The sequence below is a fragment of the Melanaphis sacchari genome, unplaced genomic scaffold, assembly GCF_002803265.2.
Source record: "Melanaphis sacchari strain LSU unplaced genomic scaffold, SCAv2.0 Contig8_pilon_pilon, whole genome shotgun sequence".
NCBI lineage: Eukaryota > Metazoa > Arthropoda > Insecta > Hemiptera > Aphididae > Melanaphis > Melanaphis sacchari.
The window spans coordinates 2,900,197-2,915,799 of NW_020271635.1; the positions used below are offsets into that span (position 1 = coordinate 2,900,197).

The 15,603-nt window shown below is 25.1% G+C and overlaps 1 protein-coding gene across 4 annotated transcripts; it reads left to right on the forward strand.

Moving 5' to 3' along the window:
• Window positions 1-4,222: 4,222 nt before the first annotated feature.
• Window positions 4,223-11,031, forward strand: LOC112602731 (S-formylglutathione hydrolase-like). 4 transcript variants are annotated; one of them, XM_025350969.1, is made up of 7 exons: window positions 4,223-4,398; window positions 7,299-7,345; window positions 8,002-8,078; window positions 8,145-8,335; window positions 8,969-9,158; window positions 10,544-10,763; window positions 10,838-11,031. In XM_025350969.1, exons 2-7 carry the CDS (start codon window positions 7,307-7,309, stop codon window positions 11,021-11,023), a joined length of 903 nt encoding a protein of 300 aa, XP_025206754.1. In that variant the 5' UTR covers window positions 4,223-4,398; window positions 7,299-7,306; the 3' UTR covers window positions 11,024-11,031. The 4 variants fall into 4 exon arrangements, with proteins under 4 accessions (XP_025206754.1, XP_025206756.1, XP_025206755.1 ...); XM_025350970.1 differs by lacking the exon at window positions 4,223-4,398 and adding an exon at window positions 4,829-4,924; XM_025350971.1 differs by lacking the exon at window positions 7,299-7,345.
• The last annotated feature ends 4,572 nt before the right edge of the window (window positions 11,032-15,603 follow it).

Sequence of the window (15,603 nt, forward strand, 5' to 3'; positions counted from 1 at the left end):
AAATGATATCTCCCAATTATTTGCTAGCTATTTCTTCTTTGTTTATTTTAAAAATAATGTGTTTAATGATATTCTAGATTCTTTTAATGTATTAATAAATATTAATTCAAAACTCATTGTTTTTATCTGAAGATGAAATTTCAGATTTAATTTAAATTGATGATAAATTACCTATAGGCCCTGATAATGTACAACCGATCTTTAGAAAATAAATACTTTTCAGTGCTTATTAAGCTTTTGTACTATTTGTTTTATGTAATCTTTCCTTATCAACTGTTGTTTTTTTCTAGTTTCTGAAAAAATCATTTATTACTTTAATACATAAGTTTGGAAAAAATAACGACTTTAATAACTATCGGCCAATTTTTAAATTCTCTATTATATCTTAATTATTCAGGGCTATTATTTTAAGAAACTCATTTAGTCTATGATTAAATTATATTAGTTTCACAGCATATGGTTTTTTAGCAAAACACTCGAATTTTACCAAATTATCTTACTATCACTGTTTTAAAGTCAATATTATATCATGTATATTGATTTTTAGAAGGTTTTTAATAAAAAAAAACCATATTTTACTACTTATATTAATAATTTAAATCTTTTGATAAGTATAGATGGATATTTTCTTAAATTGCTATTTTCATACCTCACTAATATAACTCAAATTGTTACAATCTCATTCCATTTTCATTTTAAAATTTTCTTGTCTCTCGAGGTTCACATTTAGGTCCTGTTTACTGTTTTTTTTCTTTTGATGTTTTACCACGTTTTATAAAATTTGTTTAAAATATTTCGTTTTAAAATTCAAACACTGCATATATTTTATTATTTGCTGATGATGCTAAAATTTTCTGCAAAATTAAAATAGAAACTGATCAAACTAATTTAAAATCGATGTTAAATATATTTGTTTTATTATGGAGTGAAAAAAGTTATTTAACTGTAAATATTAATATTATTTTATTTTATCAATTGATAAATGGAAATTAATTTATTTTATCTGTAAAATAGATCCTATTTTAAATAAATAAATAAACAATGAAAATTTCTTATTAAGAATCAATTCAATGAAAGATTTAAGAATTTTTTTTGCTAACGATTTTGGCTTTAAAAATAATTATAAAATAATCCTCAATAAATTATATAAAATGTTAGGTTTTATTAATAGAAATTTAAAATAATTTAAAAATCATCCATGCTTAAATACACTTTATAATTATACTACGTTACTCGTTAGTTAGATCTAACTTTTAATTTGGCTCACTTATTGTTTGGTCTCAAAATCTGTCTACTTTTTACTTTAAACTTGATAATGTTCAGAAAAAAATTTTAAAAAGTTTATCATGTAAATTAAATTTTTCTTTCTCTAGAGACTCAATAAATCTATTATAGGAATCCTAAGGTCTTGATAGTCTCACCTTAAGAAGTTAAGGTGGAATCTAGCAGGAATAATGTTTATTTTTGATATTCTCAATTAGTATATTATTCATTGTTCTGAATTATTAGGGATGATAAGTTTTCGAAATCTTTCACACAATCTAAATTTATTTGCTGTTCCACAATCCACATTATAGGATAAATAGTAGAGCATTTTATTTTTTCCCCAGAACTCTTCGATTAGCCAATACAATTTCCTATTCACTTGATTTTTTTTTTTTTTTGATTCTACGTGTAATAATTTTAAATTTAATATTTTATTGTTTCTAAAAAAAGTCTTGTCAGTTTAGCTGTTATTACACTATATTTTATTTTTTGTCTTATACTTTTAATTGTTAAAATATTATTGAAATATTGCATTATTATAGTTATTATATGATGTATCTTGGTTGTTATTTTTTTAGTTGTATTCATATATTTTTTAAAGGACTATTATCCATTAAAAAAAAAAATTTCATAAATTCAATTCTTGCTTCCAAGTGACTATATTTGGAGCAACAAAAATCGTTCAGAATGAAGATGATCGCAATTTCGGATCAGTATTTAAGATTCAGGGCCGAATGTATTATCAAATTGGTTTTTAATCTCAATATCTGATGCCGATCCAAAATTCTTGCTGACATTTTTAATGCGGACGATTAGAATCATAATGTAAACACACGCTGTTAATACAGCTACATTGAGCAAATTGAGAAATTAAAAATTGTGAGCTGCGGTAACTTTGGAACCCTTTTTTGAAATCACAACAAACAAAATACCATCTGGAAAACTCGCAGGCTGATACAGTGCATCCGCCATCCATCAACCGTTAATGAAGTCGAAATCGTTACGATGAACGTAAGTATATACGGATCCAACGTAGAGATAGAACGATGTAGATAATTCAAGATAGCAGTCGTTTTTACAACAGTTTGAAATATCCATTGATATTTTTGGAAGAAGACAATGGATATTTCAAACAATTCAAACATTTCAACATCAAACAAAGAAATTGAGCGACCAGATAATATATGATCTACACGTTATATTTTTTTCTTATTCTTTACGGTTAATTTCCTATTGACCGTATTTATGTTTTGTTTTTACTTTTTAGGTGTAGAAACTGTCAAGAAAGTGAGCGCTACGAACTTTTACTTAATATGTCGGTTGATGATTTGTGCTAACGAAGACAATGACATTCTCCAATGCCGCTAGTCGTTTTATCAATACACCATTGATATATGTATGCGAAAATTGAAAGCGAGCGATTACGGTACATCAAAAGTGTAATCAAGCGAAGCCACGTCCTGACGAGTAGGTACGTTCATTTGCGTGATACTATTGTCGATAACGTTAACGTATATGAAGCAACTAATATCAACGACATCGGCACCACATATATGATATGATCTTCCATCATTGTATATTGGTAGTCCAAGTACAAGGAAGGCATTCAAGACGTCATGACGACTTTCGGCAGAAACCAGATTTGTTCATTACCTTTATGCGCATTCCAAACCGGGATGAAATTAAAATTTAGCCGATGCCGAGTCAAACAGTAATGCATCGTTGTGATATCGATGCACATGTTTTTGAACAAAAATTAAAATCAACGAAGAATTCAACTACACTTCACTTAGTAATTAGTATCCGGCGAAACATGTTGCTGGCTGCATTCTGATGAATGCCAAAACCAAAATTTTTGACAATCGGAGTATAGTAGACCATATGCGTAACTAGACCTTAAAGTTAGGGGGGCTTCAGCCCTAGAATTTTTATTATAAGTAAATTAAGTGGGAGGCTCTGCCCCCCAAACACCTTACATTCATTGATTATACATATAACATGAATGTAAATTAATATTTAATTATAAAACAAATAATAAACCAAGTGGTATTGAGGTTAAATATTTATATATTAACATATTATTAAGTATTATTTTAGATATAAAGAATTTAACGATTTTTAGTTTATTGACAACTTCTTAGTAGGGAGTATTTGTGTAGTAAAAATTACACAACATGATACGTCTTACACAGGATCACTACATACAATAATATAGTTTAAATTAATATTTTCTTACAATAAAGTTTCATCATAGGTCGATTTACTCTAATTTTTAAACTAACGAAGCTAAACTTAATCTGCTGAACGTAAATTGTCCATGTTACGCACTTGTAAGACAGAGACAACAAATGTCTGTGTAGCGTCCTCTTAAAAATAATATCTTCGAAAACATTTATAGATTTTGAAATAATTAATGAGTGTTGTTCGATGAAAAAATCATTCTGTATACCTATAATCAATGATATTTAACGGACGAAAAATCCAATATAAAATTTACCAATTATTATTATGTTTATTTTTTCAGAATCAATAATGAGCATCTGATCAATAATTATTGTTGACATTCATTGTCACTCGTTGACAAAAACTCAAAACATTTAAACGGTAACTACAAATTATGAACGCTTGCATTTTCAGCTTTGTAAAAATATATTTTATTTATTAAAGTCAGGAGGGATCCATCCTTTACCATCTATGTAAATAAACCGCAACCATTCCATATTATCTATGATCGATTTAAATTTTTTCTTATATTATGTCCCTGCTGAATTCCTATTTAGTATTTAGTATTTAGCAACTATTAACCATTTAATTGTATATAATTAAATTTCCCTATCAATTAACAATTATAGTATGACATTAGCGCATTCTAGTAACCAAGAATCTACTGCTTATTTGTTTTTTGTGATTACTGATTAGTGATCAGTGATCACTGTTCATTGCTTACTTTTTGCGTAGATCTGATATAGTGAGTAGTGACATCGCTAATATCTTTTATGTTAATAACACTAGTTACTTATTACTTATTAGTTATTATATAGATTATAGTTATTATTCGTATATGTCTGTGATATTTTAATTTTTATGTAACGTCTCCTTAAATCTTTGCACTGAATACTGACTATAGAAAAGGTATTAAGTTATTCTAATATGTTGTCTTAACTATTACCATTTTACTGTTACTGAGTACTGGCTACGGTCACCTTATCAGTTGTCTTTCATATTCATATTATTTATTGGTGTGATTTTTGGACTTTGAATATTTAATTACTACCTATTATGATTCAATATTCACTATAAAAAAAATAATACATTAGATGTATTAAACTTGTGTAGTGTGTAAATTGTAGATGTTAATTTTTTTTTAATGGTTATTTGTATATTATTTACATGAATTAATACTTCGATTCTTATTTTTTCCTTCACTTTGTCAGGTCATTTCTTAACTCCATTAATTTTGGTTATTTAATTTATTAATATACATTTTGGTATCCTATTTAAGTAGTTCTTAATTATTTTTATTAATTCAGTTTTTAATTGTTTATTTGATTATTTGACAAAATTGTAAATTATCTGCTGTACTTGTGTACAGTGAACCTACTTTTGGTATTTTTGATAATATTGTTCGTCAAGCTAATTAATAGATACCTGCCTAGAAGTAAGTTTTTATTTATTATAATATCTTCTTCTTTGGCTTTTTACAGGCCTTTTAGGCCCATTGCCGCAACAACATACTGTCTCCATTCTTCTCTGTTTTGTGCCGTTTCTTCAGCATTCCTTATTCCCAACATCTTTAGGTCTTCTTTTATTCTATCAACCCATCTCTGTCTAGGACGTCCTCTGGGCCTCTTTGCGTTTGGTTTCCATGCGGTTATTTGTCCGATTAGTCCTTTTGATCTCCATACATGCCCAGCCCATCCTATTCGTGCGCTTTTCAAGATTTTATTATAATATACCTATCATATTTGTTAGATGTTATGATATTATGCTAATTTATTAGTGAAATTTACCTTCACAATAAAAACTTGATAAAAAATGATTATAAATTAGAAAAAAATAAATAGCTATTTAAATTATTGTCTTATAAAATATTAATTATTTTAAAAACCATTAAGTTGAGACCAGTATACTTCTTAGTAGGGCTCGGATTTTGTAGCAAATGCATCGTTTGAAGAAAGTGTAATAGAAAGATAATTATTATATAATTTGAATCGTTCTGATTTCAGTGAAGTAAACTTTTTTTGCTTTTTTTCATAAAACCTGCTTTTTATTGCTTTTTCCCCTATTTGCTTGTTTTTTCTTAATGTTCACTTATTTTTTTTGAAAATTTAACTTATTTATTAGTTATAGACTAAAAATACTATATTGTTATATCCAGAAATTATAAAACCACTAAAAAAACCAATAATAAATGGATGACTCATAAAATAACTATTGTTATTATGTCGAAATTGTATAGTTTTAAAATTATCTGAATTATATCTGCGTATTTTTATAGTACATTATATTCATTATAATACTTTAGTTGATCGGTAAATATCAATCAGTGAGGTATAGTGTTTTAAATAATTTCTCTATAGTCGTTATTACCACCTAATAAGGTGAGTTTTAATGAAAGCAACTTGACCAAATATATGTTTGTAAATTCCTTTTTTAATATTTAATTTAATGCGTACCTAACTTAAATTTGTTTTTTAGAATTAAATTCAATTAATGCTTTTTTTAGTTACTTAAAATGCTTTTTAAGAATTTATTTTGCTACAAAATCCGGGCCCTACTTATTAGGTATGATGGGCAGGACTATAGCGAGGTCTATTAGAGATCATGGTTATTTCATATATTTCCGTCTTTGTAAATTTTTAACCCCTCTCAACAAATTTGAACTTTTAAAATATTAATTATTAAATATTTAAAAATAAATAAGTTCATAAATAAATATGGCTATATTTATGGGAATTGCATTTTGTATTCTATTTTTAATTTTAATGTTTATTTATATTTAATAATAATAATGCAAATCAATTTTCAAAATTATAACCATTACTCTGTGTGATATTTTAACGTTTTATATTGTAAACATTTTGTAATATTGGTATACTAATTATACATATAATATATTGTATAATGATAATCTATCTTATATAGCCTAAAATTGTATTATATTTATGATTTATATTGTTATATATAACATAACTAATTTACATATATTCAAATAAAATGTATGTTGACCAAATATGGGTTAGTATCGCCAAGGCATAGCTTCAGCTCTAAATTGATTGATAGTTGTTACTCATTTTTCTAACGTTAAATTATTTGAACCTATTTTAATAAAATGTATTTTAAAACAAAATATATGTAAATTTAGTTACCTACTACTTATGATTAGGGTCTAGAACTTAATGCGTTTGCTTCTTTTTTTCTAATATGTTTATATGAAAGCTTGTCTTTACAGAAAAATGATTCATGTCATGTAAAATTCAATGGAACCATTTTTATTATGCATTTTTTTTTTTTGTAGATTTGTTTGCATTTTTTACATTTTTCTTTTATATTATTTTGACAAAACTAAATATTTGAAAAACTAACATATTTTACAGCCTAATCCTAAATAATTATTTTTTGTAATTATTTTGTATTACTGACATTATTTCTTATCTCCTTTCAAATTTTATTTAGATTCTTTAGTCTGTATAAAAACATATTTAATGTATTAAAAGATAAGCACTGTTTAAATTCAGACGAATAAAATAATAAATAAATGATTAAAAAATATTTATTTAAAATTATAACTTTTTGATGATTTATTATTAAAAAACATACATTTTGTAAATGTTTTGTTATTTTTTGGTGTTTTTAGAGTAATTTTTTAATTCATTTTAATACTTGTTTGTGTGAATTTTATCATATTAGTAATAGTTGAATATTTGGTAGGTAATTTATTTCAATAATTTACAACTTATTTTTTTGTACTAGAAATTTTTAATGCCAAAAAAATACCAATAAACTATAAGTTTTAATTATTTATTTTGTAGGATGTGGCATGAAACAACATAGAAATTGGCTAGACAAAATATTCCATGTTATTATTATTATTATTATCATACAAAGCTTACTTTATACCTAAAAAAAATAATCAGTTCCAAAAAACTTGTTTTATATTTTATTATGCACACCTAATTTTAGAATTGTGAAGTATCTAATATATTTGTTTAAATAGATTTTGATCAATCAAATTTTCTTGAAATTATTTCCTTCTTATATTTATTTTAAATTGAATCATATATATAGGCCATAAGGTAAATACTAAATATCATTGAACATTCATTATTTCAAAATCCATTAACGTTTTTTAAAATATTTATTTTTCATGATTTCAAAATTAAATTAAATATATTTTTACAATGAAAGTTTTTAATTTTAACTTTTTTGAATGACAACTTTAATTATAATTTCATATTTTGAAGCAAAATATTTTTCTGAGTATTTTAATACATGAAAATCTTATGAATTAAGATTTGGATGATTATTTTATGAATTATAGGTATTTAAGGTTTATATGATCGAAATGGAATGATACTAGGATTCATCTCAAAATGTTAGTTTACTACTTTGATCATAAAAATGTGAATAGTATAAAAAACAATAAGTATTGTTCATATTTTTTGATAAACAAATTACCGTGTATTAATCAACTATATTTCAGAATATTTTTTAATTATACATTTTTTTTTATAGGTTGTTAAAATGGATATCCAGTTGATTTCCAGCAATAAAAGTTTTGGTGGTTACCAGAAAGTTTTTGAACATTTTAGGTAAATAATTTACCCACAACAAAATATTGTGAAGTTAATTGTTTATTTTATTTTCATATTTTTTAGTCCTACATTGCAATGTAACATGAAATTTGGTATTTACTTACCACCTAAGGAGATAGAAAATGAAAAATTTCCAGTGTTATTTTACTTATCAGGTCTTACATGCACCGAACAAAATGTTATCACTAAATCAGGATTCCAAAGATTTGCTGCTCAATACAAAATAATTGTTGTTACTCCCGATACTAGTCCAAGTAAACTTATTTCTTCTTTGTAGAAATTAAAAAAAATATTAAATTAGAATCCTTAAAATTATGGTATTTTTACATTTTATACATTTTATGTTATATTTTACTATCTTAAATAGTTACAAATATAAACTTTGACTAGTAAGAGATATATAATTATTAGTGTTTAATTAGAGCAGTTTAAAGAACAATATATTCTTATAAATATCAAGGTTCTATTTTTTTTTAAATTTTTTTTTTTTTTATCATATGGCGCTTATGTCCGGGAATAGGCCCGAAGGCCTATAATTCGGACGCCTATTTGACAGAATTTTTAGTGGGCACCCGTAGGTTTCTGCCATGCCCGGGTGGGGGGCGGTGGCTTCTCTCTCCAGACACCGCCCGTGACCGAGATTCGAACCGGCGACGGTGCACGACGCAACCGCTGCCTTAGTCCGCTCGGCCACTTCACCCCCAAGGTTCTATTATAAGACATAACATAAGTATATCTGTATATCAATTATTAAATATCACTAATGAACATGCATGTTCTACTTTGTAATATAAATGTTGTACTTAAATGGTTCATTATGTATCATAATTGAATTATAACTTAATGAAATTATGATAATTATATAATTTAATTTTACTATTTTATAGGAAACTGTAACATTCCTAATGAAGATAAAAAATGGAATGTTGGTTCTGGTGCTTCTATGTATGTTAATGCTAAACTAGAACCGTGGAATAAACATTATCAGATGTTTACCTATATAACTGATGAACTTTATCAACTTGTACAAAACACTTTCCCAGTTATACAAGATAAAATATCTATTTCTGGACATAGGTATATATATATGAGTAATAAAAAATAATATTGCGTATGTCCATGGAAATAGAAACTTTATCACTCAGTACCCTGATTTTCAGTTATGTTTATGTGACATTATACTAGGTTATTGAATCATAAATTTTATTAACTTTGTTATTTCGATCTATCAATTTGTATTCCAAATGCAAAATTGGATGTTTGAGGGTTAATAAATCCAAATCCATATTACTTAAAACAAAATCAATTAATTCAAAAATGTTGTTCATATTCAAAATAAAAGTTACAATAAAAAAAATTTAGTTATGTGCCTGCGTAAAATATATGAGTTAAAAAAATTTTAAGTTTAAGGAATATATGATCCAATATTCTAGTTGAATATCTAATAAATGGGATTGAAAATATATATACAGGATACTGAATGATAAATTATACCCTGTTTTTGTGGATACACAGTATATTATAAACATACTTTATAGTTTATAATAACTTATTTATTTATAATTCCAATAATGTCCAATTTACAATATAGTTATAATTATAATATAATGTATTAATTACTAAGTTTTTAAATGATGAATATTAAAATAAAACAATTGTACAAATTATTAATCATTCATTACATATAATATATAATATAACAGTAAAAGAACGAATACTAGAAAAACCTATGATACATAAAATAATTTGGTCAAACTACAAATGATTTTTGTAGTTTAGATTTTTTCAAACAAAATTTGATAAATTTCGAGATAATCAATGAGTGTTGGTGAAAATCCAAAATTTTTACTAATTGTGCAATATTTTTTCCCTTTTTTTATAATTATATATTAGTTACAATATTATACGTTAACTTAAAAATGATAATTATTATTATTTAAGTATATTAAATAAGAATGTCTATATTATTAATTTATATTATAATACAAAAATTATTTATTTATGCTGACTTAGATACTGTGGGGCATCACGGATTGAACATTACATTTTTAGATCAGCACTATAAGTTTAATTGTGTATACAATATAGAGTTAAGAACAAACTGCTTTTCTCAAATAGTCTTTTGGTTAATCGACTGATTCTATGATTATGTACTCACTACATATGTCAAAGTTTTCCTTTATCATAATTTATATTAAAGTCAAAATAAAACTTCACAAAGTCAGTCACATTAAAATATCATTCACTGCATACAATAATTTCAATTGTTACTACAATATAAATTTATTGTCATAATATAAAATACTAAAGAAAGTAAAAATAATAATTTGTGTGTAATTGACATTTTTAAAACAATGATTATTTAAATAATTTATTAAGGACTTAGAAGATATGAAAGTATTATGTTCATTAAACATTCAAATGATTTAATGATTGTTTTAATTTTTTTTATATGTATACAGTATGGGTGGACATGGGGCATTGTTATGTGCTTTACTGTGCCCAGGAAAGTATAAATCAGTCTCATTATTTGCACCTGTTTGTAATATTTCTAATTCGCCTACATTATTTGATGGATTGACAGCATTACTTGGAGAGGAAAAAGAAACTTTGCAAAAATGGGATACAACTTTTTTAGTAAAAGAATATGACGGCCCTGAAATGGAAATATTAATACATGTGGTTAGTATTTATATAAATAAAAATTAATAAATATACCTTATAATCATATTAATTTCTGAATTTTATGTTAACAGGGTAGTGATGATGAGTTTTTAACAAATGATTTACTAATTGATAATTTTATGGAAGCAGCCAATGAACGTAAAGATAATAAAATTAAGACAAAATTATTTCTCGAAGAAGGCTATGATCATGGATATTATTTTATATCAACATTCATGGGAGAGCATTTTAAATTTCATTCGTCTAAATTGTCTTAGTAAAATAATTTTTTATTGATGTTTATTTTAAATAAAAGAATAACAATGAATATTATTAATTTTTTCTATTAATTGTTAATAATATAATATTATAAATTACAAATCATTTTTATTGATTATTTATAAATTATTTAATTAAGTATTGACTTTACCTTTTAGGTTAAAATATTCAATAGGAAATTATTAAAGCTTCCTAAACATGTTTTTTTTTTTTTTATTAGAAAACTAACAACTTATATTCACAAAACACAATAAGTAAATACATATACATATATAACTAAATCAATTTTATGAAGGTGGCTATCCATTAATAGAACCCTTCAGAATTTAATTTGATCTAATTTAATATAAATTTAGAGATCAAAGTACCCATGTCTTCTGAAATGAAGAGCCAGGTTGTTTGTCTGGATGCTTAAACAATTAAATGGTAAAATAATTTAAGCCTTATAAATCTATTTTAGTTTTAATATTATGTATGCATGGAAATGTCAAATCTTTCACCATGGCAAGAGTGGAAGACGGTATAAGTGGAGTGGTATAAGTATTAATTTTATGTTGGTTTTTCTAATATTTTTCAAAGATCAAATGTAGTTCTATTAGTCATTATATTAACCATAACCATTTAAAATATCAGTTCTTAAACTTATTGTAAACGATAAAACTACATTAATTAATAATACCATATAATTATATGCAGCAATGCAGGGCCGAATTTAGGAGTGGACTGAGTAGGCTGTAGCCCAGGGGCTCACACAATTTATTATTACTTTATAGTTACAGATAATAATGAATGGAAATTTATTTTTCTATTCAAAATAAAATTTTATCTAACAAATACATTTTGTCGTATTTTTCAAAAGAAAAATATTTCGGTGTTCTAAAATCTAGGTGAGACAAGTTTTTGCGCCATCCGTGATGATTGCTGTTCATTATGATATTATTTTATCGAACCCGTTTCTAATTATACACGTGTGGGTGGGGACACTGGGGACTCGGGAATAAACGCAGAAGTCTTAGTATCGATGGTCAACGATGAATTTTTTGTATAAATTAATTATATCCGTTAAGTCTGTTATATCAACCATCAAAAGTAGCTTAGTATACGAATCGGTTTGTCGTTTGTGTTAAAACTTATTTAGTGAGTAGTATGATTATTTTTTATAAATTGAAAAATGGAAGATCGCCATGAGGTAAAACGGGTTTAAATTAATTAATTTACATTCGAAAGTGTAATTGAAGATTTTGTAAAAATAAAACACGAAAGGTTGCAAGCATTTAATTTTAAATATAATTATTAAAATAATATAATAAAATATATAACTTACTTATCCGTTTTTATTGTTTTTTTAATTTTTTAATGAGTAAAATTAAATAAATAAATAGTATAGGTATTATTGAAAATATTAAAGTTATTTAATAAGCAAAATATGTGTTGTCTTGTTTATTTATCTAGGGCCCAAGGCTCACACAACCATAAGAATGCACACAGGGTGAGCCCCGGCTCGACCGGAATCTTTTTAAGAGCATAATACAATTTCAACTAAATACTAATATTAATAAAGAATCAATCCATTATCCATTCGTGGCTAGATTTTATGAAAGCAAATAATTAGGTATATAAAATCATTTAATGGATTTTTCACTGTACTAAAATTATTCATTTTAATACCAGTTACAAATTGTTTCTGCGAACGGGTATTTTCTAAATAAGCAATAGTACAAAACAAATTAAGGAGTACCTACCTACCATATATTAAGACCGAATTAATTATTGTTTACTAACTAAAACTAACATTTAATATTAATATTGAAATGGTCATTGACGAATTCAAAATACTATGGGAAATTGGAGAATTAATTTATAATTCTTTAATTAAAATGATAACGTGATTAAGTTTAGATAATGCTTTTATAATAAAATATTTTGAATAAATAACTTTTTATTCATTATACCAATTTTTTTTTTTAATTTTTGGGTATTGTGTTTTCTTTTTTTTTATGCAAAATGTTATTTATATTATTTTAATTTTAACTTCAAAAATATACCTATGTCTATAGAAATTAGCACATTAATGTTGTGTGCACCTACGACTTGATTCTATTTACACAGTTTTTAATTTACAATTAGAATGTACATGAATGTGTTTAAAAAGACAACATATATATGGGGGCATTAATTGTTCTTGGCTCGACCATAAATTAAAGTCTGCGAACGCCTATTTCCACAATATATTCCGCCCAAAGGTCACCACATACCTAAATCCGGCCTTGGTTATATGTCTATATCAATGGCCAAGGGACACTGTCCAATTTTATTTCGTTTTCAGTTTTGTAAAGTATAATATAATACATCTTAATTCATGACTCTCAGATATACATATAAAGAATTATTATTTTTAAGCATATTTAATAATATGGTATAGTTATAGTTTAGTAAGTAAATTGAATTTTACAAATACAAAATGTAGTCAGTTATAATTAAATATATTGATTTGAAGATAAGTTACAATTTACTATTGTGTTTATTTTTTAGATTCTTATCCAACTAATGTGTTTTATCGTTTTACTTTTAATATAAAAACGTTGATCAAAAACCAATAATTATCAAAACCACTCAGGAAATAAGTATCTATATTCAGTTTTAAAAATTGATGAACAAGTGGATGTGGGTACTGCTTTGCCGTTTTGCTGTATAGTAGATATCAAGTGGGTCACTAAGTGGATGTATTAAATTTGGGGCGTTGTTCATAACCGCATGCTTTCAAAAAAAGGTCATAGTTTAAAACTGCACACTTTTATTTCTTAATCCCACATATTTTCCCTTAAGTAAACCGTTCAATACTGCACCCAATAAAGTAAAGTATGTAGGGAAAAAGAAAAATATATTTTATATTTATAGAATCGTTTCACGACCAAGGAAATAAATTTAATTGGTTATTTAAAAACATTAGGGTGTAAATTTATTTTAATTTAATTACACATAAAATTATTTTTAATTTATAGGTACCTAGGTACTAAATTATTTTTTTTACTCTAAAATATGTTTAATTTTTAACTGTCAATCAAATGTGTGCGGTTTTGAACTATCAATCTTTCAAATTTACCTTTTTAACAACAGAATAAATATGTGCGGTATTGAACGGTGTAAAATGTGTTGTTATGAACAGTAAGTGTGCGGTAATGACGACCGCCGTAAATTTGAATTCAATTATGATAATCATTGTATACAAAAAACGATTCAAAACGTAGACTGTCGTCAGCCTATGCTACCAAGTATATTATTTTATAATATGTTTTGAGATATTGCTATATTAAAGTAATTTATTTTAGTATATTAGAATTGCCAAGGTTGGTTAATTTTTTATAAAAATATTGCATTCATAAATATTAATATTTAATTAGGTACTTTAATAATATTTATTTATTATATATATTATTGTTATTAACTCTCGAGTCAATAATATCATCTTAGTACCTTGTTATAAAGAGAGGATGAATAGATTTAATATTATTATTTAAAGTTATAAATAGGTAATTTCTTAAAAATAATTGTATATAGTAAAATTCAGAATAGGTATACGTAAATATTTTAAGTCATTAGCTATATGAGGCTATTAATAATGCTTTTAAATTATAACAAAATAACTATGACATTATTATTGATTATTCAAATACATGATTTCAATCAAAAGCCTCGAAAAATGAATATGAGATTTATATATAATCATAAGCAGTTTATACTGGAACCAAATCTGTTAAACATAAAGAATACTTATATCTATTATATATTATGAAAATGCACATCATTTTATTTTATAATGACGCCTTTCTTCAGCCCCTGTGATATGAGCCATGAACTAAGATAAACTTATATTAGTTTATTTTAGTTCATAATATAAGACTAATTTTATAAATAGATATTATAGAAATTATGTTACTACAGAATACATTGTACTATGTACTGTGTGTCGGTGTACCTATATTAGCAAGTACTAGTCATTACAATATTATTTATATCTACTTGCTTGCAATATACATACATAATTTAATATTTAAATAATATACAAACATATATTTTAGCCAAATACTTGTAGGTATATTTGTGTATCTATAGACTTATTTAAATGTTAAATCCATTTTACATAATATTATAATATGTATAATGACACGTTTATGACATGATAGAACATAATAATAAATGTAAAATGATAATTTTACATTAGAACCTTCAGAAGTATGCAAATTAACATAAACTTGCAGTATTTTTTTAAAATAGAATCATTCAATCATATTTAGGTATACCAACTTGTAAGACAAAAAATTGGTAGTTGTGCGTAGAAATATATTGTGCAGATGGCGACCCTTCCCCCAGTGAAATAAAAAATAAAATAATATTATAAATTTATAACATAAATATAAACTATTGAAACCAAGCAAAAACATTGCTCTCGTAAAATTTAATGCAACTTCGAACAATTATAATTGTTGTATCACGAAGAAACTGTTTTATGAAGAAATGTGAATATAGGAGTTCTGAAGTTATTAATCGCCAACGGTATATTAATTTTTATTATATGCAC